Raw genomic sequence first — 25220 nt, forward strand, 5'->3', positions numbered from 1 at the left:
AACAAATATCTGAGGAATAGAGCCCACAAATTATAGATACAAAATTATTAAAACAATCTATATTTTAATTTGCAAACTTATATTAGATTACAGAAAAGGTTTTTGGAAGAGTCAGTACATGTGTTGCTAAGTTTTAAAAGGGAGATCTTTGAAGGGAATACATAAAGACCTATGCAACCACACATTTTGTTACATCAATAATTGTGTACGTTCTATCTTTACCACTGGCCTCTAAAGGATACTATAAGCTACAATCGTCGTAGGATTCATATACGTAATTCACAAACAAAGCTTATTTACCTATTAGGAGCCTGGGTTGAAAAAAGTCTTTACCTTGCTGGTGCCATCATTTTGTAAACACTACCAAGGCGTTGACAGGGCGGTGATGGAGAACTCCAGAATACAAAAAAAAATAAAATAAAAAAATACTAGCAAACAAGATCAGGAAAGAAGCTGCCTACAGAACAGAAGGAAGCCGACCCAACACAATGGAGGTTAAGAAACTAACAAATTATTGCCGGGAACACAAAACAAAAAAAGTATCAACACTTCTGATGGAGTCCCATCCTGGGATGCCATGGCAACTGTATTAGTCATTCACAATCCGCGTGTTGCATGAACACACAGGACACTTTGGCCATCTCAGAACACTTTGATCATCGACATACGCAAATGCAAAGTAGTAGGGATAACTTTTCAAACGGGTACGGTATACATTCTCCAACAGCAGGTTTTACAGAGGTTAAGTAAGTGGGATGGCTTATTGAGAAGTGGGTTAAACATACAAAGGACTTCGGCGTGGGGGGCCGGGCCACAGACTATAGTCCCTTGGACGACACCTGCCCGAAGGCCGCCTTGCAGGGTCGGTAACAAAAAAGACGGTCGCAACGTACACCTCTGTTCTTTCAATATTCATCTACACCCCTGAGAAAGCCAGACAGAAAAACGGGCATGAGAAACGGGGGGGTGGGAGGGTCGAAGGAGCACAAACACAAAGGGGTCTAAATGCCCCGCGGTGACGGTGGTTTGAAGGACTGTGCTTGTTGGGAGTGGCGAGGCGCAGGCGGGTTAGTCTTCGTCGTCGTTCTCGTCGTACTCGTCCTCATCGTCCTCGTCCCCCATGTAAGACACTGGGGTCTCCACGCGGGACCCGCTGTAGTGAGAGTCATTCGAGCTGGAGGCCATGGTACCGTCGGTGCAGCCGTCACTACGGGCAGAGCGGAACTGAATTTGAATCTTTTTTTTTTGTGATCGTGGAGGGAAAGGGGGGAGAGATCAGACCTTGAAGGGGGAGGGGGGGGTAACGGGGAGGACTTCTCACCTGCTTGCAGGGTAACGGGTTCCATTTGCGGAGGAACCTCCAGTGATGTAGACGTTACTGATCGGACCCTTTGCCATCTCTGGGGAAATTCAAATTACATGGACATTAGATTATTGAATTATCACTCACATCTGCAAACGTTGTTTGATTAAGTACTTTTTTCAAACGACTTACGTAACATTTTCACACTGTACTCTGTGGGTAATGCTGGAGGCAAAAGGACGAATGAATCCACAAAACTACAATAATATAAATCTGCTTTGTCCATTGTAGGCCGAGACCAAGCTTCTAGTCCCATTTGGTTCAAGTATAACAAATTTAAGTCTAGATGAAAGTGAAAGCAAACTGACCCACCAGAGGATATTATGATTGCAGATATGTGGTTTGGCACAATGTCGAAAAGTTAAAACTAATTACTTAATTCAGCCTCTGATTATAACATCTGGTCAAAACAATGTTATTGAAATTAAAAATAAATAAAATAATAACAGAAGCCTTTCACCTGCAGATAGCCGCCTATTTTGGCCATTCTTTTTGATTTGCAAGAGCTTTTAATGTGAAGCGGAGAAATGGATGCGCCTGGTTTACATCAACAGTAGCCAACAAACGATGGACGGATGGGTCACTCTGGGGACTGTGGCACTGACCTATAACATAGGGCTCCAGAGCTTTGGGCACCAGGCTGCGTGCAACCTTCAGATCCTCTGGAGAGCACTTCCCCACCTCCAAACCACAAGCCATGCCCATACGCTTCAGCACCTCGATGTCATCGTGGATCTCGAACATGCTGTCGAAATTGAACAAATACTCGAACCTGCGGACGAGAGGGGGTAAGGACAGAAGACATAAGAAGGGTCGAGCAGGATTGTGGCCATCTTGCAACTGAAAAGCCACAATTAGGGTTCCCGCCTCAGCTCTCCTCTAGAGCCAACGATTGTTGCGTATTAGGTATACAGAATCTGTGAGGGGGAAACTCTGGAGATATAGAAGGAGAAAAAAAAAAGGGATTTCAGAGCAAAATTTTATTTTGACCCAGCATTTTCCCCCCCCTCTTTTGTCCTTTTGTTTCTTCAACCTCTTCAAATGTGCTCGTGGCACCTTTTCCTCGATGATAAATGAAAACGTTCTTAGTTCATTCATAAAACGTTGGATTTGAAAAGCTCTTCTGCGTTTTAAGAGGAAAGGAGAAACGCGGTGGGCTCGCTGTAGTTCCTTGATTCCAAAGTATTAGGGACATTCGCATATCGTCCATATGCAAACCTGTACCCTTGTCTTTTCCTCCTAAACTAGCTTTAGTCATCTTTGCAGCCCGATGAAAGGTCTCACGCTCGCTCAGCTGCTAAACAACAACATGCTCAACTGCCACATTCCCGAGAAACAGCATCCGTTTATCAACCTCATCACGAAACACAACCAGGCTCAAGATTCAGGAAAAAACAATGTTCTTTTGCTCTCAATTTGAAAGAACACGAGTCTTGAACTTTAACTTTCTATAGTAGCACGATCACGTACTTGTCATTGGAGATGCTGCAGTCGATGACCGTTTTCTTGCTGGTGTTGACGATAATGAAGGGGAGGTGGATGATGGAGTTGGGAGGTGGAGGTCTGTTTGCTTGCTGCTCCGTCTGTCTGTTCCGCTGAACCAGGTTCTTAAAAGCTATTTGCTGGAAGATGTGACAGAAAGATACAAATTTTCATCTGCAGTCCTGCTGTAAATGTCTCAAACAGAGCAGCTGACTTTGTAGCTCAGCACGTTTGTCGCTGATAGTTGATGCTGTGCATTTATCATTATCCCAAACTAATGCCACACGCCAGCTTTGATTCTCACTGCACAAAAATAATGTTCACTATTGAGCGACGCCGTCAGAGAGGTTTTCGCTACACGTTTACCATTAATGGGATAGTTTGCTGTGGTGTTGAAGAAGGCAGCATCACAGTGAGAGGTGTTGATATTTTTCTCCTTCCTACTTCAATAAAATAGGATATTTCAATCCCCCCCCAATGAAGTCGGTGCATTCCCACCTGCAGTATGAGCTCCTGAAGTTGCGATTGTTTCTGCTTAATTCTTTCCAGCCGCCTTTGTCTCTCCACCTGCAGTTAAAAGAAGGAAAAACAACAAGGATCATAAGACGTAAGGCGAGGCGTCCTTTAGATGAGCTGTAGTGAGAATAGTCTCGTGTTTGGTACCTCTAGGTTTTGGCACTCCTGCGCCGAGTTTGTGGGAAGGCCAATCCATTTGATTTCCTTCTTTTCTTTCGAGATTATGTTCATGGCCATAAGCACATTGAGTGCATCGTACACACGCCGCCGAATGTTCTTCTGGTCATACACATGCTAAAATGGATGGAAAAACAACATAAAAAATATTAACACCATTTTGAGATTGTAACAATCATCAAAAAATATAAAGAATTTCAATGAAAGTCAAGCAGTGCACTTAATGACTGTTTCCAATCCATTTCTAAATCACTCTGAAAGGATGCTACGCCGCTGCAGCACTCACTGCGTCATTGGGCGACATGTGGCTGTCCGCAGAGCTGAATTCTGCAACCAGTTCATCTGCCACTTCATTGTAGGTGGTTACTCCTTTCTTCTGCACCTTCTCACATACTTTCATGGAGAAATGCCTCAGGCCCTTCCCGTTCTTTTCCCCTTTCTTACCCCGTTTTCTGCAGAGAGAAAAGATACCCAATTCAATTTTCACATAAAACACAATGATGAACATCTTTACATTTTCTCCCTCGATATCAGATTCAATTAAAAACTTAAACATTTATTTCCCACATCGATCCAAAATGACGTTGAATGCTTTTAAAACCTAACTCTTTATTTGAAAACTTACCCTGATGACCAGGGAGAGGCGTCTGATGGTTGACTCTGAGTGAGGAACTGCGAACTGGGCGTATGTGGACTGTTTACCAAAATGGTATTAGATACAGTAGGCCTCTGTGGGGTTCCTATCACCTACAGGGGATAAATAAGGGGAAGACAATATTAACGCATAGTGATTATCAACTTATAGGCCATTGGAGATGTGAACTGAGGATTTTGCTTGACGTCTGGAACACTGATGTGCAGTTAGAGGTAGTTGTCCCTTGCTCCCCTTAAGTCTACCACTATTTGTTATTTCTTGGTTGACATTATGCGACAGGTTATTGTCCATGACTCAATACACACTTTTTATGTTGAGCGCTACAGCCACTATTTGTTGCTACAAGAAGAAGAGGCACAAGGACCCGGGTGAAATACTCCTTCACTCAGGTGATATCTAAGCTGATTTTCGTTACATATACATTCCACGAATATAATGGGATGATGAGTGTAATCCTGCTGACTGCAGAGTTGATAAGCTTAGGCTCAACTGCCTTCTACCTGCTGCCCGGTCACCTCACTGTGATAATGGGGGGGGGGGGGCTTACACAACAGCAAGACACAGCAAAGACTTCCAGCAAGACAAATCTATACATATATGCATCCGCGGGACACTGACACTTCAAAAAGCCCAACATTATTCTTATTGTATTGAGAAGTTCTAAGCGTGGTAGAGAAAGCCCAGAAGTCTGATTATACATTATATTGTGTGGTAGTTGTGTGTGGAGCATCACTCACCATGTGTGGCATATGTGCAGCAATGTTTACGTTGGACGGCCCAAGAGTTTTGGGTAGAAGCTGCTTGGCCACGGGGACAGCTGTAGGCTGGACAGTTACCAAAGAGAGGACACCTAATAGGGGACATGAGGAGAGCAGTAATTAGAGGAGCTCTTGATCGATACTGCATTGCCCCCTGTTGTCCAATAACGAGCACGTGGGCCTAAATGTTAAGAAACGTTCTTCCAGTTGTGGGACATGCAATCAATGAAACTAAACAGTAACATCTGCTTGTTGGATACATCCAATCTGGAATAAATCCCAATGGACAATATAGCATCCCTTTGCCATATTTGCAAAAGTAACTTATTAAAACGATGCATACCTTTGCTAGGGCTCAGATTCTGATCGATGAAAACCTTCAGCTCTCCGTTTGTTTCTATCAGACCAACCTGCAAAGGAAAGGGACTTAATGCGGTGATGTATAACAACATTAAAGCCATTGCATGAATCCAGAGGAGGAAACATACGGTTGTGGCATATAAACTACAAATTAAAAATAGTTACTTACATCTTTAGCCATGATCCCAAAGGACCGGAGGAGTTGAGCTTCAGGTTAAAAAAGAAAGTATTCCTCTTTTTGACACTTTTCAGACCCCTGAGGACAGAAAGCAAACAAACTCATAATATGTTCCCATAATGTTTCCATATTATTCCAGAGCGTTTGATTCATTTAATTTGTTTTAGTATAAGTGAACTTAAGTTCACGTTGAGGCCCATTTGGACTGCAGCACACTGTACAAAGCTACAGCTCCACCATTAGCTCGTGTCCCCCGGTATTGTTCCCACGGTGAGAAATTGACGGGAAAATGTCAATATTTCCGAACCATCTCAATCGCATAAACCTCTGTCGTAAATGTTTGGATGCACCGTGTGCGCGCAGAAGCACAATAGACCACCCAATGATGCCCACAACTTTTACTGCGCTAAGTGTGCCCAAGGCCTACTTCAGGTACCGAGCACGTCCGGAGGAGAGGCATCGTCCAACTTCTGCTACAGGTCACGCAGCCGATGCTAACTTTAGCACACCGGCGCACAACTAATAATGTGACCTAAGGAAAAGCGCCTCGTGTTTACAGATGTTTAAAAAGGTCACATGCGGTACAATCATCATTCATTCGGTACAAAAGATAGCAACGAACGAGCCCCCTTCCTCCCCTGAATGCTGCTAACGTTAGCTAGCAGCTAGCGTTGGGATCAGCTCGCTGGTGTTAGCTAGCTAGTTAGCTCGTGCACGCTTTGAAAGGATTGACACAAAATTGAGCGATTGTTGGGTCTTGTGCTGCGGATCGCAGACAGAGTTGAGTGTGGGTTGACGTCTAAGAGACGTGTAGGCATTTCGCACGGTGGGTGAGGTTAATATGACGATCCTGTGCACTTACGAGTGCACTCTCCTGCTTCTTCGGCGGCTGTTGTTGTTGGCATTTCAGAATGGAGGAAGAGGAGGTCTAAATCCCACCAAACAGGAAACAAAACTAAGCGCCGTTCAACTACTTTTTGATAATTCTGAGACTAATTCCGCCGAAAGATAAATGTATTGGTGCAAAGTGTTTAAGCATATGCTTCATTTTCTTCAACTTTCAGTGTGTCGTGGGGATCCGGGTAGTAATTGCCCGACGCGTCGAGCATTGGAGCTGTATTAAAAAGTGATCATTTACAGTTAATACAGACAGACGAGCCAGCGAAAGAAAAATAAAACATAATGTCAACACTTCATCAGAGGCGAGATGTGTTTGATTACAAATGTAATGAAACATTTGAACCTAGACCCCCCCATAAAAAAGATACTGTCAAAATGTTTGATGTATCGGTTATTTTCTGTCGATTAGATTAGTAATCAATGTGTTATCGCGGATTATTGACACTCTTGGGTCTCCAGTAGTCAGATACTGCCGGCTGCCTTTTAGAGACAAACAATACACTTGTGCAGAAGTTTATTCAGACAGATTATTTATTTATTCTGATAATAATAAACGTATAAACCTTTCTCCCTAACTAACGTTATGCTGATGTACATCTCACTGAATACAACACCGGGTTAAGATGGATACTGAGCGAACATACTGGTGTAAACACACGCATTGTATCGGTTTGTTTTCGTTTCGTTTTGATAAAATGTACCCTTTGGTCACAGAGGACCAGAGTCTGGCGAGCAGATGGACCACAATCAACAGTTTAACTAACCGCAGACCTGCCGGTGACCCCGCCGCCGTTTGCCTCATTCACACCGACGTTAACTTCGCAACTTGTCAGAGGATATGTTACGTGAACGGATGGAGTTTGGGTGGGGGGCGACTAGTATTGTGATAATTAATAGCAATGGCCGCGGAGTGTTTTAGCAGCAAGCTAACCGGCGATCTTCCATTTCTGAAAGCCAGGAGCGCCGGTGCTTTGTTAGCCAACTGTCGATCCTCAAGCGCGCAGCTAGCTAGCTAGCTAACCCACAGCTGTCAGCGACAACACTGACAGAATTAGCTGCTGTTTTACTACGTTGGCTTTGTGTCGGCTGGCAATATACATTTGAGACTTAGCCCCCCAAAAAAGGTAAAACGGACGTAAAACATCGACAGCGAGCCACAGGTGTATAAACGCGGCTTACCGGTGCACTTCCCAAGTTAGCAGGTCGCCTGTTAGCCTCCGCTATGCTCGCGCCGCTAGCCTCGCTACAGCAGCGCGTCTCACAATCTGATCTTGGCGGTGTCTCGATTTAGCGAAGTCTGATTGGACGGCACCGATGAGACGAAAGCACGCGAGTCGGTGTGGTTCATGCCCACAACTCTCGTCCCATGGATGCCAGATGGCGTCAAACGCACGTGTAGCGCCCCCTGCTGGACAGGAGGGTGAGGGTGCGTTTGACGTCCTGTGCTCCTCTCCAACACCATGAAGCTGCCTATTCAAGACGTTTTGGCGATCTGGGAGAAGAAATGTAAGAAACACATTCACGTGGAAGCACTCAGAACATAACAGTCTATTACCTAACTGTGTCTCAGATTCATCAATCCGCCCTAAATTATTATTATAATATGATCCCCGAACAAACTGGTAATCAACCACCCACTTCCGAACTGACATATTCTGCTTTAATTAATTAATTTACAAGTTTTTAATACCTTGTAAATTTATTGTAATTACCACTTAATTGATAGTAAACAATTGTAAATTTGTTCAGACATTTGTCTCCCATAGTCTCTGTCTCTGTGGTCGTTGTGGCGCAGGGGTTAGATGTTGTTGGTTCGATTCCAGGCTGCCCCATGTGCCATGTCGAAGTGTCCCTGAGCAAGACACCTAACCCCTAATTGCTCCCCGGGCAAAAATGTGAAAAAGCCATGGGTTTAAAGTGTAATGTAAGTCGCTTTGGATAAAAGCGTCTGCTAAATGACCTGTAATGTCTCTCTATTGCTTTGTGTTATCGGACCTCTTCTCTCTCACATCAGCATGGAGCTCAAAACAACTAATTCATCATTTTTTGTGAGAAACTATGATATTCTTTGTGAGGAACTATAATATGGAAGGATATCATAATAGCAGGATGTTGAATTGCTATATAGAGTTGTTTTCTACAATTTGAGTGTAGACTAAATTTTTTGTTACATAATTATAAGAAGTATTTTAGAATTAATACAATTGCTTGAGTACGATGATCGTAATACCCATGAATATGTTTTACAACTGGTATGAATAGCAAGACTTTTCCAAATCCGCCTGCTTATTCATGTTGTTTCACCGTAAAACCACAAAAAAAGGAAGACTGACATGCAAAGATACTTTATCAGTTTTCTATACACCCTTCACATTTGTTGAAGGGTGTATTCATTTTCACACGAGATAAAAACTCACACTCCACCCAGTAGACTATTTCTTCTCATGTTATATGCAGTACTACTAAATACTAAATTAAAACGTGTCTTTGGGTGTCAGTAGTCAGAGCGTGTAGGAGCACGGGGTGAAGGGTGGGGTTCAGATACATTTTTAAAGTGTTTTTAGGGAGTAGTCCTGTGGTGCACAGTGTGGCCTACAAAAGCAGTGTAAACTACCTCACTTGCACTTCCTCTCTCCCCCGACAAGACAAGACAAGCGCGAGGATTCATTTGGGCAAATGACAACCACAAAAGGGCAAATAACAGCACTTGCACAGTTACTGTAAAAGCCCCGCGTTTCCTTCCAAACGCCACAGACGACCAGAAACCCACGAAAAGCTGCTCGACCTACTTCCGCGCAGCCGCAGAATGAGCGACAGTCGGGCTGCCGAACTGGTCAAACAGCGGGTGTGAAAATGGTAGGTAACCAAAATAAACACGAACCCGGCCGCGGTGCCGCGGTGCCGTCCACGCGTGCGTGCTCGCGGCGTTAAGCGACGCGCCGTGTCGCGTTTCGCGAAGCCTTCAGCGACTAGTTACCGGCGCTCGCTGCCGTCACAGGGAAGGTCAGTGGGTGTTTTGTGGAGCAGCTAGCTAGCTACTCGTCCTCCCCTTTTACTGGCAGGCTGGTAAACTTCGGCTGTGATCGGGTTCAGCGGTTGGACCCCGAAGACAGAGACACACACACACGCGGGGTCGTTTGACTTAAATCCCGGCGACAGTCCGTTCCCGGTGATAGTTTCCCCCCCCTGGATGTCAGCGTTGCATTTAGGCTAACTCGGCTAGCATTAGCCGGCATAAGTTACCAGCTGGTGGAATGTGTCCATGCTAAGCTGTGGTTGCCCTCCTGCTCCGCGTGCACGGCGGTCGGGACGGTCACGGCCCTTGGACCCGGTGCCTGCTCTTAATACCAGAACTCTGCGCAGGCTGCAGCAGCTGGATGCACTCGCAGTGTTGCTCTCCGGTTTACAGGAAATGCTTCTCTTCGGTGTTGTGCAAGTGGCCATATTATAGTGCAGCCGGCGTGGGGGGGGCACGGTGGCTCGTGCACAGTGTGCAGGGACGCGATCACCATCAGGCTGGTGGATCGTTGGGTAAATAGTCAAAGGTGGTCATGGCAGTTCACCAGAGCCCCGAGGAGAATACTTCACTCGTGTTTGGTTTTGTCCAAAACAAACAGTCCAAAAACTCAGAGATATTCATTTGAATGTCAAAGAGGAAATGACCAAATCCTAATGAAATGCTTAATCAATTATCAATTTGTTGTCAATCAGCTACAGTTGTGAAACCAGAAATTGTCTTGAATTAGGTTAAAGTATGATCATAACTTTAATGGTTAGTTTTTGTTCGTCACCGGCCTTTAAAAGTTGCATTCCAGTTAAACGGCACTTTATTCTGAGTTTAAATTCTTAACTCGCAAAAATATTTTCAATAAAAGTGTCTCTACTGTGAAATATTGGTGTATACATTATTCTTACAACATTGCGAAATTAGATTTATCTTCTTCTTTTTTTTCTTTTTTTTTAAATGAACGCACCAGACTTGTTGCAGCTCATGGTCTGGGTGCTGGCATCCCGCTTCCCTACTCATGTTACAGCTATGACTCTAGTTATCTGAGCCCCCCCCTCCTGGGTACAGCATGTGCTCTGAGAATCCACAACATCCCCCTTCAGAAAAGCCCCTGTTGGATAGGACAGAATCCCCAGCGCCATGTCCCATAGCTTGATATACGAGTGTTCCACGAGTGTCTCGCGGTCGTCGCCTGGATGCCTGTGGATGTGTGCGTGTCGCTGTGTGTCCTCCTCTGTGTTTCGCTCTGTGTTTGCGCGCTGTTGTCCGTGTTCCCCGGTCTGATCGCGCCGGTGTCTGACAGCCCCTGTCCTGTACTTATGCAGCACAAGCTAAAGTCTTCGCAGAGGGACAAGGTACGGCAGTTCATGTCCTTCACGCAGGCTGGGGAGAAGACGGCCGTGTACTGCCTCACGCAGAATGATTGGAAACTAGAAGTGGCCACAGACAACTACTTTCAGAACCCAGATCTCTACTGCAAGGAATCCATGAAAACGTCGGTGGACCGAAAAAAGCTGGAGCAGCTGTACAATCGCTACAAAGGTAGGCGGGACTCCTGTGCAGTGACGTGACATGTTTACTAGAATAGAGTTGCTTTTCCCGTTATTTCCCCCCTCGATAGATCCCCAGGATGAAAACAAGATCGGCATTGACGGGATCCAACAGTTTTGTGACGACCTCTCACTGGACCCGGCCAGTATCAGCGTGCTTGTCGTCGCGTGGAAGTTTCGTGCTGCCACTCAGTGCGAGTTCACCAAGAAGGAGTTTCTGGATGGAATGACCGAGCTGGGGTGAGTGGTTACATCGGCGCCGGGCACACAGGAAAATAAGCACTTTGCCCCCGAAGTATCTTTGCACGGCGGTTCGCTCCGTGTGGCTGCAGGGAGGGAAGGTTGTCTATTTATAGAGCCTCTCCACCACAGGTTGAGTATTCTGTGTCTTCGTGGAATGACTCCGTGGAAGAGCTGCTGTGTTTTGACTGTTGAAGTTCACAAGTCAAAGTGCATGAAGGAAAAAACACGTGACTTTTTGTGTTTCTTCCATTTGTCTGTGTATTTATTGCTTGTGTTGTGTAAACGATGTAGGTGTGACAGCCCCGAAAAACTGAAGGCCCTCTTGCCACGGTTGGAGCAGGAGCTCAAAGATAGTGGGAAGTTCAAGGACTTCTACCAGTTCACCTTTAACTTTGCCAAAAATCCTGGCCAGAAGGGTCTAGGTAAGAAGAGTAACAACAACAACAACAACAACAACACAGCTCGCTGAGTGCTGTCACTGAATTGCAATCGCTTTGAATGAAGTGTTGTGCTTTCTGTCCGCGTGCAGACCTGGAGATGGCCGTAGCCTACTGGAACCTGGTTCTGTCGGGAAGGTTTAAGTTCCTCGATCTTTGGAACAGATTCCTTTTGGTGAGTCACGGTGAGATGAGGATCTGTGTCCCCGCAAACACGGATCTTATCAAGCAGATCGGCTTGTGCAGAAATGCAATGTTCTCCGTTGGTTAAATCAGCATTTTTGAAGGCATATAATACTCCCTGGCTTCGTTGTTCTTTACAGAAAGAAAAAAAAATGTTCGGTATAGTTGAGGATAGAGGAAATTAGGAAATTAAAGAAAAGGAAAATATGTAAATTTGAAAAATTGCGTTGCAGCATCACATGAGTGCACACGCATTGTGTTTGTCCTCTAGAACCAGAACCAGGGATTTACACTGCGGCGTGTGTGTACGGGGTTTACAGAGTTAAGGGGGGAAAATTAATACCAGCTGAATAAAAACATATTGATTTATATTGACCAGCACTTGTCCGTTACAGGAACATCATAAACGATCCATCCCAAAGGACACATGGAACCTATTGTTGGACTTTGGGAGCATGATTGCGGACGATATGGACAACTATGATGAGGAAGGTGAGTTTTGGATGACAAAGTTGCTCAACATTTGGCATTGAGCCGTTTGTCTTCTCTGTTGTGCTGCGAATATGAGCGTTTTTATTGAAACCGATGTGACACTGACAATATCCCGTTGTTTGTCTTTCTCAGGCGCGTGGCCGGTCCTTATAGATGATTTTGTGGAATTCGCCCGACCAATTGTAACAGGATCAAAACGTAAAACTCTCTAAATCCAATCCCGACTGGAGAGCCAGAACCTCGTTTCTTTTACAGTGACTTCATAGTTTTTTTTTTTTTTTTTCAAGACTTGTACAAAAAAACAACAACAAAAAAAACATTGCAGACTTTAAAGAGAAAACGGAAGCACTTTAACACCTTCCAGCGAGCGGACTGAACACTATGAGAAGTGGAGCAGCCGTGTTCTTTGAGGGGTCGTACGGACGCCGCCGGTCTCACCGACGTCTCTGCGGTTCTCCGCGTCCCGGACGTCCCTCTGCTCGGCTCCAGGAGGAGCGCCACGCGTCAGTGGGGGAGGGGGTTCATCGGCTGTTTGGACTCTAAAGGGACTGAAGAGGCAAAAACTGTGTTTTAAGACTCTCCCTCGTCAGCTTTGTTTTGTCACGTGAAGTTTAGGGGCAAAGGTGCAAAGCTTGTCTTACTCTTAACTTCAGGACCGAGTGCTCACTACACCAGCACCAACAGAACTACAGTTTTTACTGTACATACTGTATCTATTGGGACAGTTTACAAAGAGAGCTATACGAAGAATAATATAAATACGTTCAATTTATAAAGGCAGAAGGTGGTTATTTTATGTACAGTAAATGCTAAGATCCCCTATCGGGACGCCTCAACATAGTGGATGATATGCTGTCGGTTTAATTGTTAGATGGATCTGTCAAGTCATGGAATTGTGAGCTTCTCATTGAAAGCATGTTGAGCGCTTTTTACGTCCCCTCGGGCTGGTTTCACACATTCATTTTCACTAAAGTGAAGGCAAGGCTTTGATTTGGAAGGAAGTGATGTCGGTTGGTGGTATTCATTTGTCAGAATAATCCGCGGGGAGTCGGCCCTCGAATCCTTCGAGGGGCCGAGTCCACAGCACCAAAAAAAAAAAACCCATTTCTTTCTAACTGTTAAGGAACAGTATTTTGTCCCTTTTCTGATTCTGCAGCATTTAAATTGAATTCAAAGTGAAGAAAGAGACTTCCCCGTAGCATCGCATGATACATATCTGTATGTTACAGCGGCACAAAGCCTTAAGTTCAGAAGCCAGGACACTAAAGAGGGCAACAACCGGTCGAAAAAGTAAGCCTTAAGGATAAATATCTGTCTGTCCAATATTTATATTTCATACGCGCCCATCTGTCCAGTGTTACTGACAGTAGTGAAAGTTAGAATATATTGTTAATACATCATGTAAGTAGCCGAAGTATATTGTTCATTACAGAAAGATGGAATAAAGCATGAGTTTTCCCATAATCATTCACACAAATAGTTCATTTGTTGATCAGTAGCTGCTCACACACGCAAGGGTTTGAAAAGCAGTTATGGTAAACACAGCGTGAAAAAACGTGTGTTAAAGAAAGCTTTAATATTTTTTTTCTCCCTCTTTTTTTCAGATTTTCCCTCCATGTTGTTAATTGTTAATAATAAAGTTAATTTAACAAGATGTCTTCAGTACTTGCATGTGGTATTTGTACATTTGATGTTAAGGCTTTTAACAACAAACCCCATGAATTCCATATTGTTTGTTCTGTTTTGTTTCTGTTGCAACTTTACACTGTAATATGTCAGAGGTATATTGTGTATAATGAGGTGATGAAGACGTCTCTGGCATCAGACTGGTAGTGTAAAGTTTTAACATCCTCGCTGTACTTCCTAATACGCGGCAGGTCAGGTGATATTGAATCTACGTGCTGAGCCGTCTTCTGCAAAGGACTTCCAACTTCCAGTCAGCGTGAAATTGTGTTTCGCAAAAGTGGTTTTAAGGAGACGAGGAACTGAGAGCCTGCTCACGAACCACAACATTCTGCTCCAATAAGGTGACGGCCTTTGTTTCCGTAGTTTGCTTTAATAGCTGACCATCAACGTAAAGGCATAACGGAGGCACCAGTGAGAATGAAGGGAACAGCGGCAGAGCTGCTACTTGAATATATATATATATATTTTTCTTGTGTCTTTCCTAAGGACCCGTCACTTGCAATAGAAGCCACTGAGGCAGTTTCCTTTTGAATGTCCAGTGTGAATATTTACAGGAAGCTGAGCCTGTTACAGTGCACATACTGTCAATGACAAACCAATGTTGACACGTCGTTTATGGAAACCAGCATGTCCTCATTATCCTCTCGAGTAACAATCTCACAGTGAGTTTATATTTTACTGTTTGAACCGTTTTTGGGGGCGAAATAGCTGATTTCCGGCCACTCGTGAGCAGCATTGATATTAAATATTCCTCACAGTGTGGAGACACTTCAAATACCATTTAGGTCTTTTCAGATGCAACTGAAACTGCTGAACAATTGGTATTTCTAAAGGCGGGATTTCAAGGGAGGGGGAACGGGTTTGTGCTCTGTTCCTGAAAAGGGAACAATACTTCACCATCAACACTTTATTTTCGGTAAATCATGGGTAGATCATCATATGTAAAAGTGACACAAGTAACCATGACCTTTTCTCTTCCTCCAATTGTTTTGCATGCAAATGAAGCCCATACCTGTGGATCTCACCTGGGTGTTGCTCTAACTAGCCCCTCCTCTCGCAGTAAGCTGAGACATTCGAGACTCAGACTGCTTTGTTATTTACCTTTGCAGCAGCCGGATCTAATCCAAGGAAAAGAAATGGAATAAGCTCCTGTGTGCCGCTTGTTAAATATCCTCGGCGGACTTCTACCTGCAGCGGAAGGCACAATGGAAATGAAAGGAACCGCTTCTCAACCTCTTACATGTAATAACGGCAGTGAAAGGTGAGCTTGCTGGTGATGTCGCGTTCACTCTGACTTCATCACTTTCTGTTGGGTATCGTTGTTAAATGTTTGTTCTTTATTTATCTTCTTTATTATTATCAGCTTATTTTCATCAACTCTTTGCATTTGTAAGTTTTGTTTTATTCAAACATGTAACGCATTTATTTTTTAGAGGTCAAATACAAAGTAAAATATCCTAGCTGAGCATTACTTTGTGGAAAATATACTAGTTTATTCTGTTGAGCCTGAATGTTCCTCCAAGCCACCAATCTCACCTGAGAGTAATTTAAAACGGAGTAACCATCCAGCCACTTGATCTCCACACAGCAGAAACCCAACCTCTTGGAGGCTGTTGTAATGTCTGTCATCAGGGGACAGGAGCAAGGGGAAAGGGGTGGGGGGGGAGTGACCCCAGATGTCAGCCGCCGCTTCACACTCGTGAACTTAGTGCACGGCGGCCGCACGGTGCTGACCTGTGTGGATCTGCCTCCTCAGGATCGACCCCTACGGCTTCGAGAGACCTCACGACTTTGAATCCTACCAGGAGATGATGAACGAGTACGTAGCCGTCCTCGACCGCCGCTCGATGAGATGGTCCAAGCTCCTTCAGGAGAAACCACACGTGGAGAAGAACCTGACAGGTATCAGGCAACAGACGAACAATTGCTCTCTGGTGCCTCCGCGGTGGTCATGTGGCTTTAATTACAACATCTTTTTTACAAGTGAAACGCTACGTGCGTAAGGGCGTCCCCAATGAGCACCGGGCCAGGATTTGGATGGCAGCCAGCGGTGCACAGGAGCGCCTGGAGAGCAAACCGGGTCATTACCAGTCTCTGCTGGCCATGGAGCACGACACCAAGCTGAAGGAAACCATCCGTACAGGTGCACGCTAAAGGCATTTTGTCAACAAGTCAAAGTAAAGAGGATTTAATTCCATTCAGCTGCGTTAGTTTCAGGCTATTGGTATGTGGTGAATGCGACAGAGGCATCACCAATGTCAGTTAGAAGCACACAAAGAGTCTGGATGCCGTGAAGAAGGGTGCTCATCCCGTCTCCCCGGTCCCCACCACCCCAGACATGCACAGGACCTTTCCTGACAACGTCCTCTTCCAAAGCAGAGCAGAGCCCAGCCTGCAGGGGGCTTTGTACAATGTGCTGCTGGCCTACGGACACCACAACACGGAAGTGGGATACTGTCAGGTGAACAAATCCATTTCTCCTCCCCACTGTTAACATAGCATCTGTTTGCCCAAAGAACAGGACTGGCTGGTCTCTTATTATCAATTCATACACATGGGAAGAGTTTTCTCTAAATGGTTTGTTTGCTTGAGCAATATTCACTTTGTTTCCTGGACAGAAAACCCAATAAGGCACATTTTGCACCATCTTTAGGTCAAATAAAGGCAGAGGATGTTTACTAATGGTAAAGAATTAAAAGAGTACATTTACTTTATGCTTTCCCAGACATGCAAGAATGTCATCACAACTATATTGACGATATATTAGTGAGACATCCTTCACTAACTTTTTCAAATATGTTGTTGGATGTATCCGGTTCTGTCACGTGTTTGCACACACATGTCAGAATGAGCTACAGTAGTGAATGCCAGCAGGCTGTTCTGTTCATGTCAGGGCATGAACTTCATCGCGGGCTACCTCATGATCATCACCAAAGATGAAGAGAAGTCCTTCTGGCTCATGGACGCGTTGTTGGGCAGAATGCTCCCAGGTACCGTTTCTTTTTCTACCCACAGGCATTATTTGGCCCGGGAGTGGTTCGGTGCACTCATTTAACCCACCTGCAACAAAGGTTTGCACACGTTCCTCTTTATGAGGGGAAGAAAGACCAGATCATGTCACTGCTCGACCCCCTTTCATTCAAATGTGTTCTTCGTCATTTTATTATGCTGTAAAGTGATCCTCTTGTTACTTGTTTAAACCAATAACTGTATTTTTTTGTGGTGCACTTGCAGCAGGGTTTGGTCACTGATGTCTTAAATAAATATCAGGGTAGTTGAGGCAACGTATTTGTAATGACTGACACCTTCTGGACAAACGTAATATGCAACATTTAGATTTGATCTGAGAAACAGAAAGAAAGGGCCAGCGCACAACAAGCGATCACTACTGCACCCAGGAAGTATTGGACAAAGAAAATAAAAACCTCATCTACTTGGTGGATATTGCAGACTTCTACAGCCCGGCCATGATGGGCCTGAAGACTGACCAGGAGGTTCTCGGGGAGCTGGTGAAGGCCAAAGCCCCCGCAGTGGGACAGCTCATGGCCCAGTATCCCGGCATATGGACACTCGTGGTGTCCCGCTGGTTCATCTGCCTCTACATCGACATTCTCCCAATTGAGGTACGGAAGCGTTCTCTTTAACGCTGGAGACAAATGAGGAGTCCGTGGTGATGTTTTACAGGCGTCTGTGCACCGTTTCTCCTTTCTTGCAGACGGTTTTGCGAATTTGGGATTGCCTTTTCTACGAGGGCTCCAAGGTTCTTTTCCGCGCTGCGCTGACTCTCATCATTCACCACCAGCCAGAGATCCTCCGAGCTCGCTCATTGACCGACGTGTGCGAGTGCTTTAAACAAATCACCTGCGGCGCTTTCACCCTGGACTGCCACACCTTCATGCAGGTGCGGCGCGAAAGGAAAGCAAACTTAGTAGGTGGTGAAACCACGAGAAAAGCCAGATACCTCAAAATGTACACCCAAATATTTACAGTGTACTATTCATACGTGTATTCATTAATTTAGGAACATTTAAAAATATATATTTTCGTTTTTTTAAATCATCAGACGCTGGAAATAGTGGGGAATTCTTCCGTGTTGCATCTTTGACAGATTGCACAGAGAATAGATTATAGTATTATAATAATTAGAAAAATAAGTGCCATGTGAGGGATTTGATCCACTTCTGGAATGCAAAATCCTTGTTTGCAGAGAGTGTTATTCGTGGATAAGGTGAAGCTGAAGCTTATTCGGTCGGCCTTCTAGCTGCGTAAACGTCTTAAGAGGGAAATAATCCTGAACCTTCATCAATTTGGTGAAATTCTCTCAAACTCTGTTCACAGAAAATCTTCACAGAACCTGGGAGCTTGTCGACGGCGACCATTGATAAACTCAGAGAGAAATGTAGACACAGAATACTGGAGGAAGAATCCGGAAGGCCGTAAAGTGTTGGATTCAGCACCCCCCCCCCCCTCCCCCTCCCCCTCCATGTAACAACTGTACTATGATGACAGTTGATCCACCACCAGATGCACTACTGGGGGCTTCTTGTGTTGCTTGTGTTGAGATCTCACACTAAACAGAATGTCAGCTGCTATAAAAACATTCATTCATCAAACCTGATACTTATCTATTTAAAACTGCCACTGATTTTAGGACATGCACTATAGAAGTATTATTTTTGCAGTAGTTTGGGAGGGAAACAATTGCTTTGAAATTCCGTTTTATATTTATTTTAATTGAAAGAGGGAAATATATCTCAGTTAACCTGTTCAAACTACACAAACCTGTTAATCTCTCTAATCTTTTCCCTGATCTAGCTTACCGCAAAACTGCCTCTGCCAAATAAAGGGAAAGAAAAAAGGGTCATTTCAATGTTCCATTTTTGGTGCCTGGGGCCGATCGTAGCAGACAACACCATGTGTTTACCAAACACCGCGGGACGTCTTTCCTCCACGCTGCGAATACAGACGGACACACTGAGGAGCAGAGATGTGATGAAACTGGACAGTAACACTAAAGAGAATTTAATAATCAGTCATTCACACCTGCAGGATGTAAACCCCCTTACATGAAAAAAGGGCTCTAAACTATTCATGCATTTGCAGGATTCAACAGCACTATTATTCTAGAATAGTGCATTGACTCTTTTATTAAGTCCAAACAAACCAGAAACCAGTTTGACAACCGCTGAATGAACGTACAACGGCCAAAATGAATCAAATAGTGTTCATACACGTTTATTGACCTCTCCTTTAGAAAACGGCTCAAACAAATCAATTAAAACCCAATTAAATCACTACATGGACATTTAGATCACGGTGGATAAAAACATAACCAAGATAACAAACATCTGCACTTTCTCCCACATCAAACAATGCACATGCGTGGTAGTAACAGTATATGAGGGCTACGGGAGACACACAGACGGTGTCCCAGGCAGTGAGCAGGTACCTCCATGGTATTTACTTTAATCCCATCTATGTTACAGCTGGGAAGGCACTGAATAACACAGGACACATGTCCCTGGACACTTTAGTCCTTAGAAGACAATATTTGAGATAACTTTAGTGCAACTTCTTCCACTAAAGAAAAAAAAAAAAAAACACGGTATGAATCATATTTAGGGGAAAGGAAACAAAAACTAGACAACCAGTGGATTTAAAAACGTCCAGCGTGTTATTACACCTACAGGATGTCGTGAACGTTCTCATCCACCCGAGAGAAGTGGGTGTATGAGAGTGTATTTTAGTTTGTTTGAGGGAAACTCCTGTTTGGTGCAAACATTGTAACAGACTGCAAACCATCATTCCTCAAATAATGTCACATTTTGGGAAAATCTGTGCCTTGAATTTGGCCATAAACAATTATCTTACAAAGTACCCCTATAAAATCAGTTAGGTACCCTGAAGAGGGAAATAAGGGACATATTTCACACCCATTCCAGTGAACAAAATAAATTCCTAAATGCATTTTAACTTTGACTCCTTGCATGTCCTTTTTAAGATTAGTTCATTGTGATTTTAGTAGGTTCACATAAAATCTGCAAGCTAGGGCTGAAAAGAAACCTCAGATCTTTCCTGTATGAAGTGGATTAACTTAGTCAAAAATATTCCCTTTATAATAACAAACCTCATTTGGGGAAAGACCACAAAAAGGTCTTCAAAGCAGATGAACAACAAGAAAAGCTACAGTAGCTTTTCCATCAAAGTCACACAATCCCTCAAAGTTCCTTTCACAGAAATCATAAATAGTAGAATACAATTTGAGAACTCTTATTGATCAACATCCACGCTCAGCTTCACGTAGTACCGGTAGGTCCCCCCCCCCCCCCCCCCCCCCCAATTCATCTCAATCTCCAAACAAAGCCCCCTTTTCTTTCCAAAAATGAGCGCCCCAGTTCAGAAAAAAAAGGCTTATCAACCTCAAAGTGACAATGACTAGTGTTACTCATGAGGGCAAATAACAGCACACGCAGATGCAAGGAGAGGCGGGGGGGGGGGGGGTTTAGTAGTCTAATGAAACAGTGGTTAATCTTAAGAGTCGGCAGCTGCGCGCTCTGGTCTCTGGGGACATGAGACCTCAGATGGTCTGGTAGCCGGCGTGGCTCCGCTTCCTCCCGATGAGGTACGCCAGGAGCACGATGAGGACCAGGCCGGCAAGAGCTGCGCCCACTACGATGGGGATCAACATGTCGTCTTCATCCAACTGGCATTCCTCCGCTGAGAGAGAGCGAGAGAGAGAGAGGGGGGGGGGGGGCATTAAAGCGAGACGAAGCACATTCATTTGAACCTCGAGGCGACTGGGCGGAGGGCCTACCTGCTCCAAACTGATCTCCGCTGAGACCGAACGGCTGCACCTGCAGCTGGAAGGTGTTGATGGAGAAATTCTGGGCCACAGTCAGAGTCTGCTCCTCGTGGCACATGTACGAGAACCCAAAGGTGCCCCGCAGCGAGTCCAGACTGCGGTTGGTGGCTGAGAAGCGCTCTACAGCGGGAGCACGGGGAGGCACTCGTTACGGGAGTAGGAGCAGTGACGGGACCAACGAAACGTGACGCATTCAACGGTTACAGAGCGGCTGGTTTTCTACTGAAGGAAAGGTCTCTGTGTTAAAGTAAAACATTAAGTAGCACCTAGTCAAAATAGTTCCTTCCCCGTCTAAATTAAAAGTAGTTTACAACACAGAATCACTGCGTCTTTGTACATGTGACACGAAACCGCAAAAATCCAGATTAAATTACAAACAACGGAGTTGGATCACGTGCTTATTTAACCAGATAAAAGTAGTTGCCATAGGAACTGGTGGGTTTAATGGACTCACCTTTCATGTCTGGCAAGTCTGCTGACAGAGACACTTCACTCAGGTGGTACTTCTTGGACGTGGCATTCTGGAGAGAAGACAGTGAGACCGACAGAAGTCAGTTATGTTGCAGTAAAGGGAGTTTAACGCAAGCTCCATCTGGCGCCTAGTGGCTACTTCATGAAGTACAAGGGGTTTAGTGCACATGGTTGTGAGGGGGGGGCCTTTGTCCACCTTTCCTGGCTTAAGGCTGGCGCATGCTTCTGCGTCGTTAAGTAACGTGTTTTGGTCAAAGACGACCTAGAAACTCACGTCTTTGTATGTGGAAGTTGTTTGTTGGTTTATTTATTTATCATAGACTTTATTGCCCCGTGCATCGCCACTGTTGCTTTTTATCGCAGACGCATTTGTCCCGTATTTTCCTCCACAACATTGTGCACCTCTCGACCGGCAAACCGGCGTTTGCGGCGATTTCCCTCTGTGAATCCAACCCGCTTCTACAACCCGCCGATGGCGGCGTGTATAAGCGGTCATATTTACGGATTTCTTCCATCAAAGGTTCTTCAATCTGCTCCGTTCTCTCATAAACATTCTTCGTTTTAATAATGGCGGTATCGGGCTATGAAAGCGGAAATGTGAGACTCCGTAAAGGACGTAGTTAGCGGACCAATCGCAGCCTGGTGCGCTGCGGGAGGCTTGCGTCGCTTGCGTTGACAGCGACGCAAGCCTAGAAAAATGGGCAAGGGGGGCTTGCGTCTGCGTCGCTCTGAAAGCGCAGAAGCATAAACTAGGCTTAAGATTGACAAGTCCGAGGAGCATGAAGCGCGGACACACAAAATAAGCAGGCAACAAATACCCTCAGTGACTTACCAGAGTGAAGATAAAGGTGAGGTTGATCTTCTCTGCCTCCGACGAGAGCAGCAGGGAGGCCCTGTCCGACTCACATGACCCGGAGGCCTTTGTCACATTGGGCCGAAGGTTCAGAACCTCCTGCACCGTCTGTAGAACAGACGTTAACATTTAGCATTGCAAACTTGTTAATGCGTCTGTATATTTAGCTCCAGCGGAATTCAGACATCTGCGCGGTGGGTTATATTTAGGCACCTTATTTTGTGAGTTGAAGGTGACGTTGAGCTGGAGACCCATGGACGCCAGTAAACAGGCAGTACCGTTGCTACTGGCGACCACGTAGTTTCCTTTCTCAGGCCTGCCGGGGTCTTTGTGCGGGGCGGCAGTGGTTTGGGCTGTTGTCGGAGGGGCCACTGTAGCCAAACCCTGGTGCAGCACAGCAGCTGCAAGAAGCGTATGTTGAGAGTCTAGACGAGGATCACTGAGATGTACATTAAATAAATAGGATTTCAACCAACAGTAATAAATAAAACACTTCTGAATTTAAGTTAAAGGCTTAGGTTTTTTCAATCTGCATGATGGGCTCATTTTGATTACAGGATTTCACTATAAGTGAGTAAAGACCCCGATTGGAGTTCAACCTTAAGATTTTCCTTTCCATTTTTATCTGAAAATGCCTATTTTCTCTTGGTCTTGTTAGGTTAGGCTGGGACAAGCTTAATCGGTATTCAGACCCTTGACTAGTTAACATACGTTTAAAAATACACACGCAAGTCATGTCATATTCGATACCAGGCTCGCAGTGACATCTAAAAACCAATAATTCATTTGGATCTCGAAGAAAAACTTGTTTTTAGAAGAGTATTTTAAATGGTTGATAAAGGAGAAGTAACTCCGTGGTGTGATTATCAAACACAAGGAGGAAGTGGATTGAACCGTAGAGCCCCACGCTTTAAGTAGTACGTACCACAATAAGCCAAACCCTATATGGTTTATTATAGTAATAAAGAACAGGGCTGGAAATCAATCTTTCTGTCGATAAAACGCCAGAAACTAGTGAGACGGACGTGCACGAGGAGGGGAATTCCTTTAATAGGCCACGTCCAAACGACGGCTAAAACCATCTCAAATAACAAAAACATTGCAAATTGAAGTTATGCGGATTATTTGTCTGTCCACTTGTTAAACAACTCATTGTCCCAACTTCTATCAAGTCAGAATATTTGCCACGAAGATCCAGTGACGTTGCAGCAGCATAATGCAATATAATATGGAATACTTCTGGCTGTATCCGTGCAGTACAATGTGTGGAGAGTTTGAGAATAGAAAGAACAATAACTTAACGTTTCATTTCCGTGAAGTCGTTGCAGATTAAATGCCCATGAAGCAGAGGAGCCGGTGGCTAACTGAAGCTCTCCCCGGCGCTGCGGCGCTGGTTGGGGGCAGTTCATCTGTGACCTTCGGTAACGGTACAGTTTTGCTCGCTGTGTAATTGTTAATAAAAGAAAGTAAACACGAGGGATAATCACCTAAAATCAACTGCAACGTCACTCCCAGGAACCATGGCTGCACACCGCCGATCTGCGTCATGTTCCTCGGGTTCGTCTCTGGCTGCTCGTCGGGGAGAATCACAGCAACACAAGAGTTAGCTAACGCTAGCTTAGCGGCTAGTCGGGCTAACGTTACCTCAACAACAACAAGCAAAAAAAGAGAAACAAAACTCAAGCGCACGGATTCGTTAGGATGATGAGGCGCAAATCCCAGAAAAAACCCACTAATAAACTTCTTATATTGGCATACTGGCAGCTTTAAGGTCAGTTTAGTTCCTCTTTTTTACACTTTATGACCAACGCTTTAGCAAAGAAGTCTAACATCAGGGTCATGTGACTTTAAGACACACCCAGGGAGTCACGTGTTCAACAGCAGACACACGCCCTGCTCATTTAAACATTTATTTAGTTATTCAAGTTTAAACACAACACACTGACATGACTTTATGTTTGTCATGGACTGTCTTAAGACTACAATTTTGAGACACAATACTTGTGTACTTTACTCAAACATCTTGTTTAACATCAGATTCGAATTCAATAATAACCTTTCAGACGATGATTTCCATTAACAAGACATCAGACCGCTAACTCTAACGTCAACACAATACAAAACATTGTAAAATTATAAATCAGTGGCCCCTAACATTTTTATCTTGCTATCAATAATCTCGTTGTCACGTTTCAGATGTTTAGCAGCTCCGCCAAAAACCCTCAAATTTTAGCCAATTGATTAAGGACTGTAACGGTACGCTACAATTATATAATATTATACAAAAGAGCAACAATTCCAGTCCAGAAAATGAAAATGGATTTCTGTAGGAAAACATTGCTTTCATTTATTAAGTCACCTGTTAATCAGAAACAGATTCACTAGAGAACAGGACTGTTGGACTGTAGCCTAAATGCAAAGAAATATAAACTAGGTCATCCATGACACTTATGTATCAGTCTAATCCTTCTAATAATATCACATATGATTAAATATTAGTCACACGTTCAACATTTCAAGCATGACTAACAATACCTTTTATAAGTTATTTTAAGTATTGTGTTTTAATTTGAATTGAAGGTGCAGCGGAGGATTTAGCTGAATCCAGCCACGATGTAAAGGATTGCAACCAAGTGAAACTACTGAAGATTGTCTTATGATTTTAGTGACACGCCCCAAATTTTGCCACTGTGGCCTACATGAGGTCTGAGGTGTCAATCAAGGGGTCTCGGGTCGGGCTTGATAAAGCACACTGATCTGCTCCGGAGTCAGATGCAAACAGCTTATTCACAGACGGTGTCCAGAAGCTTCAATGTGGGCGTGTAATGAAAGGCCTCAGGAGTCAGGACTCAGTCACAAGCCCCTGAACATTTTACGTCTAAATGTAAAAATAAAGTCAACTTCCTGAATTTTCAACTGCTTTTGCTTTCATCGCTGCTTGTTCCATCGTCTCTGTCAGTGTCACAGATCAGTGCGATTATGCAACTGAAGACTGACGCAACTTTGTGGAAAGGTCTCATTTCTGTAACCTCTTCCTTTACACAGAC

The 25220-nt window shown here is 44.4% G+C and overlaps 4 protein-coding genes across 12 annotated transcripts; 2 read left to right on the forward strand and 2 right to left on the reverse strand.

The window, feature by feature from the left end:
• Positions 1 to 44: 44 nt before the first annotated feature.
• tfdp1a (transcription factor Dp-1, a) lies at positions 45 to 9844 on the reverse strand. Of its 4 annotated transcripts, XM_040201497.2 has the most exons (13): positions 9633 to 9844; positions 7569 to 7881; positions 5481 to 5567; positions 5295 to 5361; positions 4931 to 5043; positions 4164 to 4285; positions 3825 to 3990; positions 3509 to 3655; positions 3344 to 3412; positions 2834 to 2985; positions 1969 to 2135; positions 1322 to 1400; positions 45 to 1207 (listed from the first exon to the last, which is right to left on the reverse strand). In XM_040201497.2, exons 3-13 carry the CDS (start codon positions 5490 to 5492, stop codon positions 1069 to 1071), a joined length of 1233 nt encoding a protein of 410 aa, XP_040057431.1. In that variant the 5' UTR covers positions 5493 to 5567; positions 7569 to 7881; positions 9633 to 9844; the 3' UTR covers positions 45 to 1068. The 4 variants fall into 4 exon arrangements, with proteins under 4 accessions (XP_040057431.1, XP_077946357.1, XP_040057432.1 ...); XM_078090231.1 differs by lacking the exon at positions 7569 to 7881 and having other exon boundaries at positions 9633 to 9843; XM_040201498.2 differs by lacking the exons at positions 7569 to 7881; positions 9633 to 9844 and adding an exon at positions 6352 to 6605.
• dcun1d2a (DCN1, defective in cullin neddylation 1, domain containing 2a) lies at positions 8870 to 13955 on the forward strand. 4 transcript variants are annotated; one of them, XM_040201500.2, is made up of 7 exons: positions 8870 to 9245; positions 10722 to 10938; positions 11018 to 11186; positions 11481 to 11611; positions 11719 to 11801; positions 12205 to 12301; positions 12434 to 13955. In XM_040201500.2, the coding sequence occupies exons 1-7, from the start codon at positions 9243 to 9245 to the stop codon at positions 12511 to 12513; spliced, it is 780 nt and encodes a 259-aa protein (XP_040057434.1). In that variant the 5' UTR covers positions 8870 to 9242; the 3' UTR covers positions 12514 to 13955. The 4 variants fall into 4 exon arrangements, with proteins under 4 accessions (XP_040057434.1, XP_077946359.1, XP_040057433.1 ...); XM_078090233.1 differs by having other exon boundaries at positions 9198 to 9392; XM_078090235.1 differs by lacking the exon at positions 8870 to 9245 and adding an exon at positions 10488 to 10606.
• Positions 13956 to 14208: 253 nt separating this feature from the next.
• Positions 14209 to 18851, forward strand: LOC120833996 (growth hormone-regulated TBC protein 1-A). 2 transcript variants are annotated; one of them, XM_078090232.1, is made up of 9 exons: positions 14209 to 14328; positions 15097 to 15248; positions 15744 to 15889; positions 15972 to 16130; positions 16324 to 16448; positions 16881 to 16977; positions 17438 to 17610; positions 17703 to 17888; positions 18326 to 18851. In XM_078090232.1, exons 2-9 carry the CDS (start codon positions 15193 to 15195, stop codon positions 18425 to 18427), a joined length of 1044 nt encoding a protein of 347 aa, XP_077946358.1. In that variant the 5' UTR covers positions 14209 to 14328; positions 15097 to 15192; the 3' UTR covers positions 18428 to 18851. The 2 variants fall into 2 exon arrangements, with proteins under 2 accessions (XP_077946358.1, XP_040057635.1); XM_040201701.2 differs by lacking the exon at positions 14209 to 14328 and having other exon boundaries at positions 15049 to 15248.
• Positions 18852 to 19206: 355 nt separating this feature from the next.
• On the reverse strand, positions 19207 to 24055 carry lamp1b (lysosomal associated membrane protein 1b). 2 transcript variants are annotated; one of them, XM_040201703.2, is made up of 6 exons: positions 23661 to 24055; positions 22387 to 22574; positions 22153 to 22281; positions 21304 to 21370; positions 20802 to 20969; positions 19207 to 20704 (listed from the first exon to the last, which is right to left on the reverse strand). In XM_040201703.2, the coding sequence occupies exons 1-6, from the start codon at positions 23719 to 23721 to the stop codon at positions 20565 to 20567; spliced, it is 753 nt and encodes a 250-aa protein (XP_040057637.2). In that variant the 5' UTR covers positions 23722 to 24055; the 3' UTR covers positions 19207 to 20564. The 2 variants fall into 2 exon arrangements, with proteins under 2 accessions (XP_040057637.2, XP_077946362.1); XM_078090236.1 differs by lacking the exon at positions 23661 to 24055 and adding an exon at positions 23476 to 23597 and having other exon boundaries at positions 22387 to 22612.
• Between the last annotated feature and the right edge of the window lie 1165 nt (positions 24056 to 25220).

This window comes from Gasterosteus aculeatus, chromosome 16 (genome assembly GCF_964276395.1).
Source record: "Gasterosteus aculeatus chromosome 16, fGasAcu3.hap1.1, whole genome shotgun sequence".
In the NCBI taxonomy this organism is placed as follows: domain Eukaryota; kingdom Metazoa; phylum Chordata; class Actinopteri; order Perciformes; family Gasterosteidae; genus Gasterosteus; species Gasterosteus aculeatus.

Excerpts from the sequence above, each read along its gene's own strand:
- LOC120833996 (XM_078090232.1), top strand. The coding sequence starts at position 15,193 with ATGGAAATGAAAGGAACCGCTTCTCAACCTCTTACATGTAATAACGGC. Across the intron at positions 15,890-15,971 it reads CGTGGAGAAGAACCTGACAG|TGAAACGCTACGTGCGTAAG; the intron begins GTATCAGGCAAC and ends CTTTTTTACAAG. Across the intron at positions 16,449-16,880 it reads CGGAAGTGGGATACTGTCAG|GGCATGAACTTCATCGCGGG; the intron begins GTGAACAAATCC and ends TGTTCATGTCAG.
- tfdp1a (XM_040201497.2), bottom strand. Across the intron at positions 3,656-3,824 it reads ACATGTCGCCCAATGACGCA|CATGTGTATGACCAGAAGAA; the intron begins GTGAGTGCTGCA and ends CATCCATTTTAG. Across the intron at positions 3,413-3,508 it reads AGGAGTGCCAAAACCTAGAG|GTGGAGAGACAAAGGCGGCT; the intron begins GTACCAAACACG and ends TTTTAACTGCAG.
- lamp1b (XM_078090236.1), bottom strand. The coding sequence starts at position 23,582 with ATGAACTGCCCCCAACCAGCGCCGCAGCGCCGGGGAGAGCTTCAGTTA. Across the intron at positions 22,282-22,386 it reads CCTTCAACTCACAAAATAAG|ACGGTGCAGGAGGTTCTGAA; the intron begins GTGCCTAAATAT and ends TCTGTTCTACAG. Across the intron at positions 20,970-21,303 it reads AGACTTGCCAGACATGAAAG|AGCGCTTCTCAGCCACCAAC; the intron begins GTGAGTCCATTA and ends CTCCCGCTGTAG.
- dcun1d2a (XM_040201499.2), top strand. The coding sequence starts at position 10,593 with ATGCCTGTGGATGTGTGCGTGTCGCTGTGTGTCCTCCTCTGTGTTTCG. Across the intron at positions 11,187-11,480 it reads GATGGAATGACCGAGCTGGG|GTGTGACAGCCCCGAAAAAC; the intron begins GTGAGTGGTTAC and ends TAAACGATGTAG. Across the intron at positions 11,802-12,204 it reads TTTGGAACAGATTCCTTTTG|GAACATCATAAACGATCCAT; the intron begins GTGAGTCACGGT and ends TGTCCGTTACAG.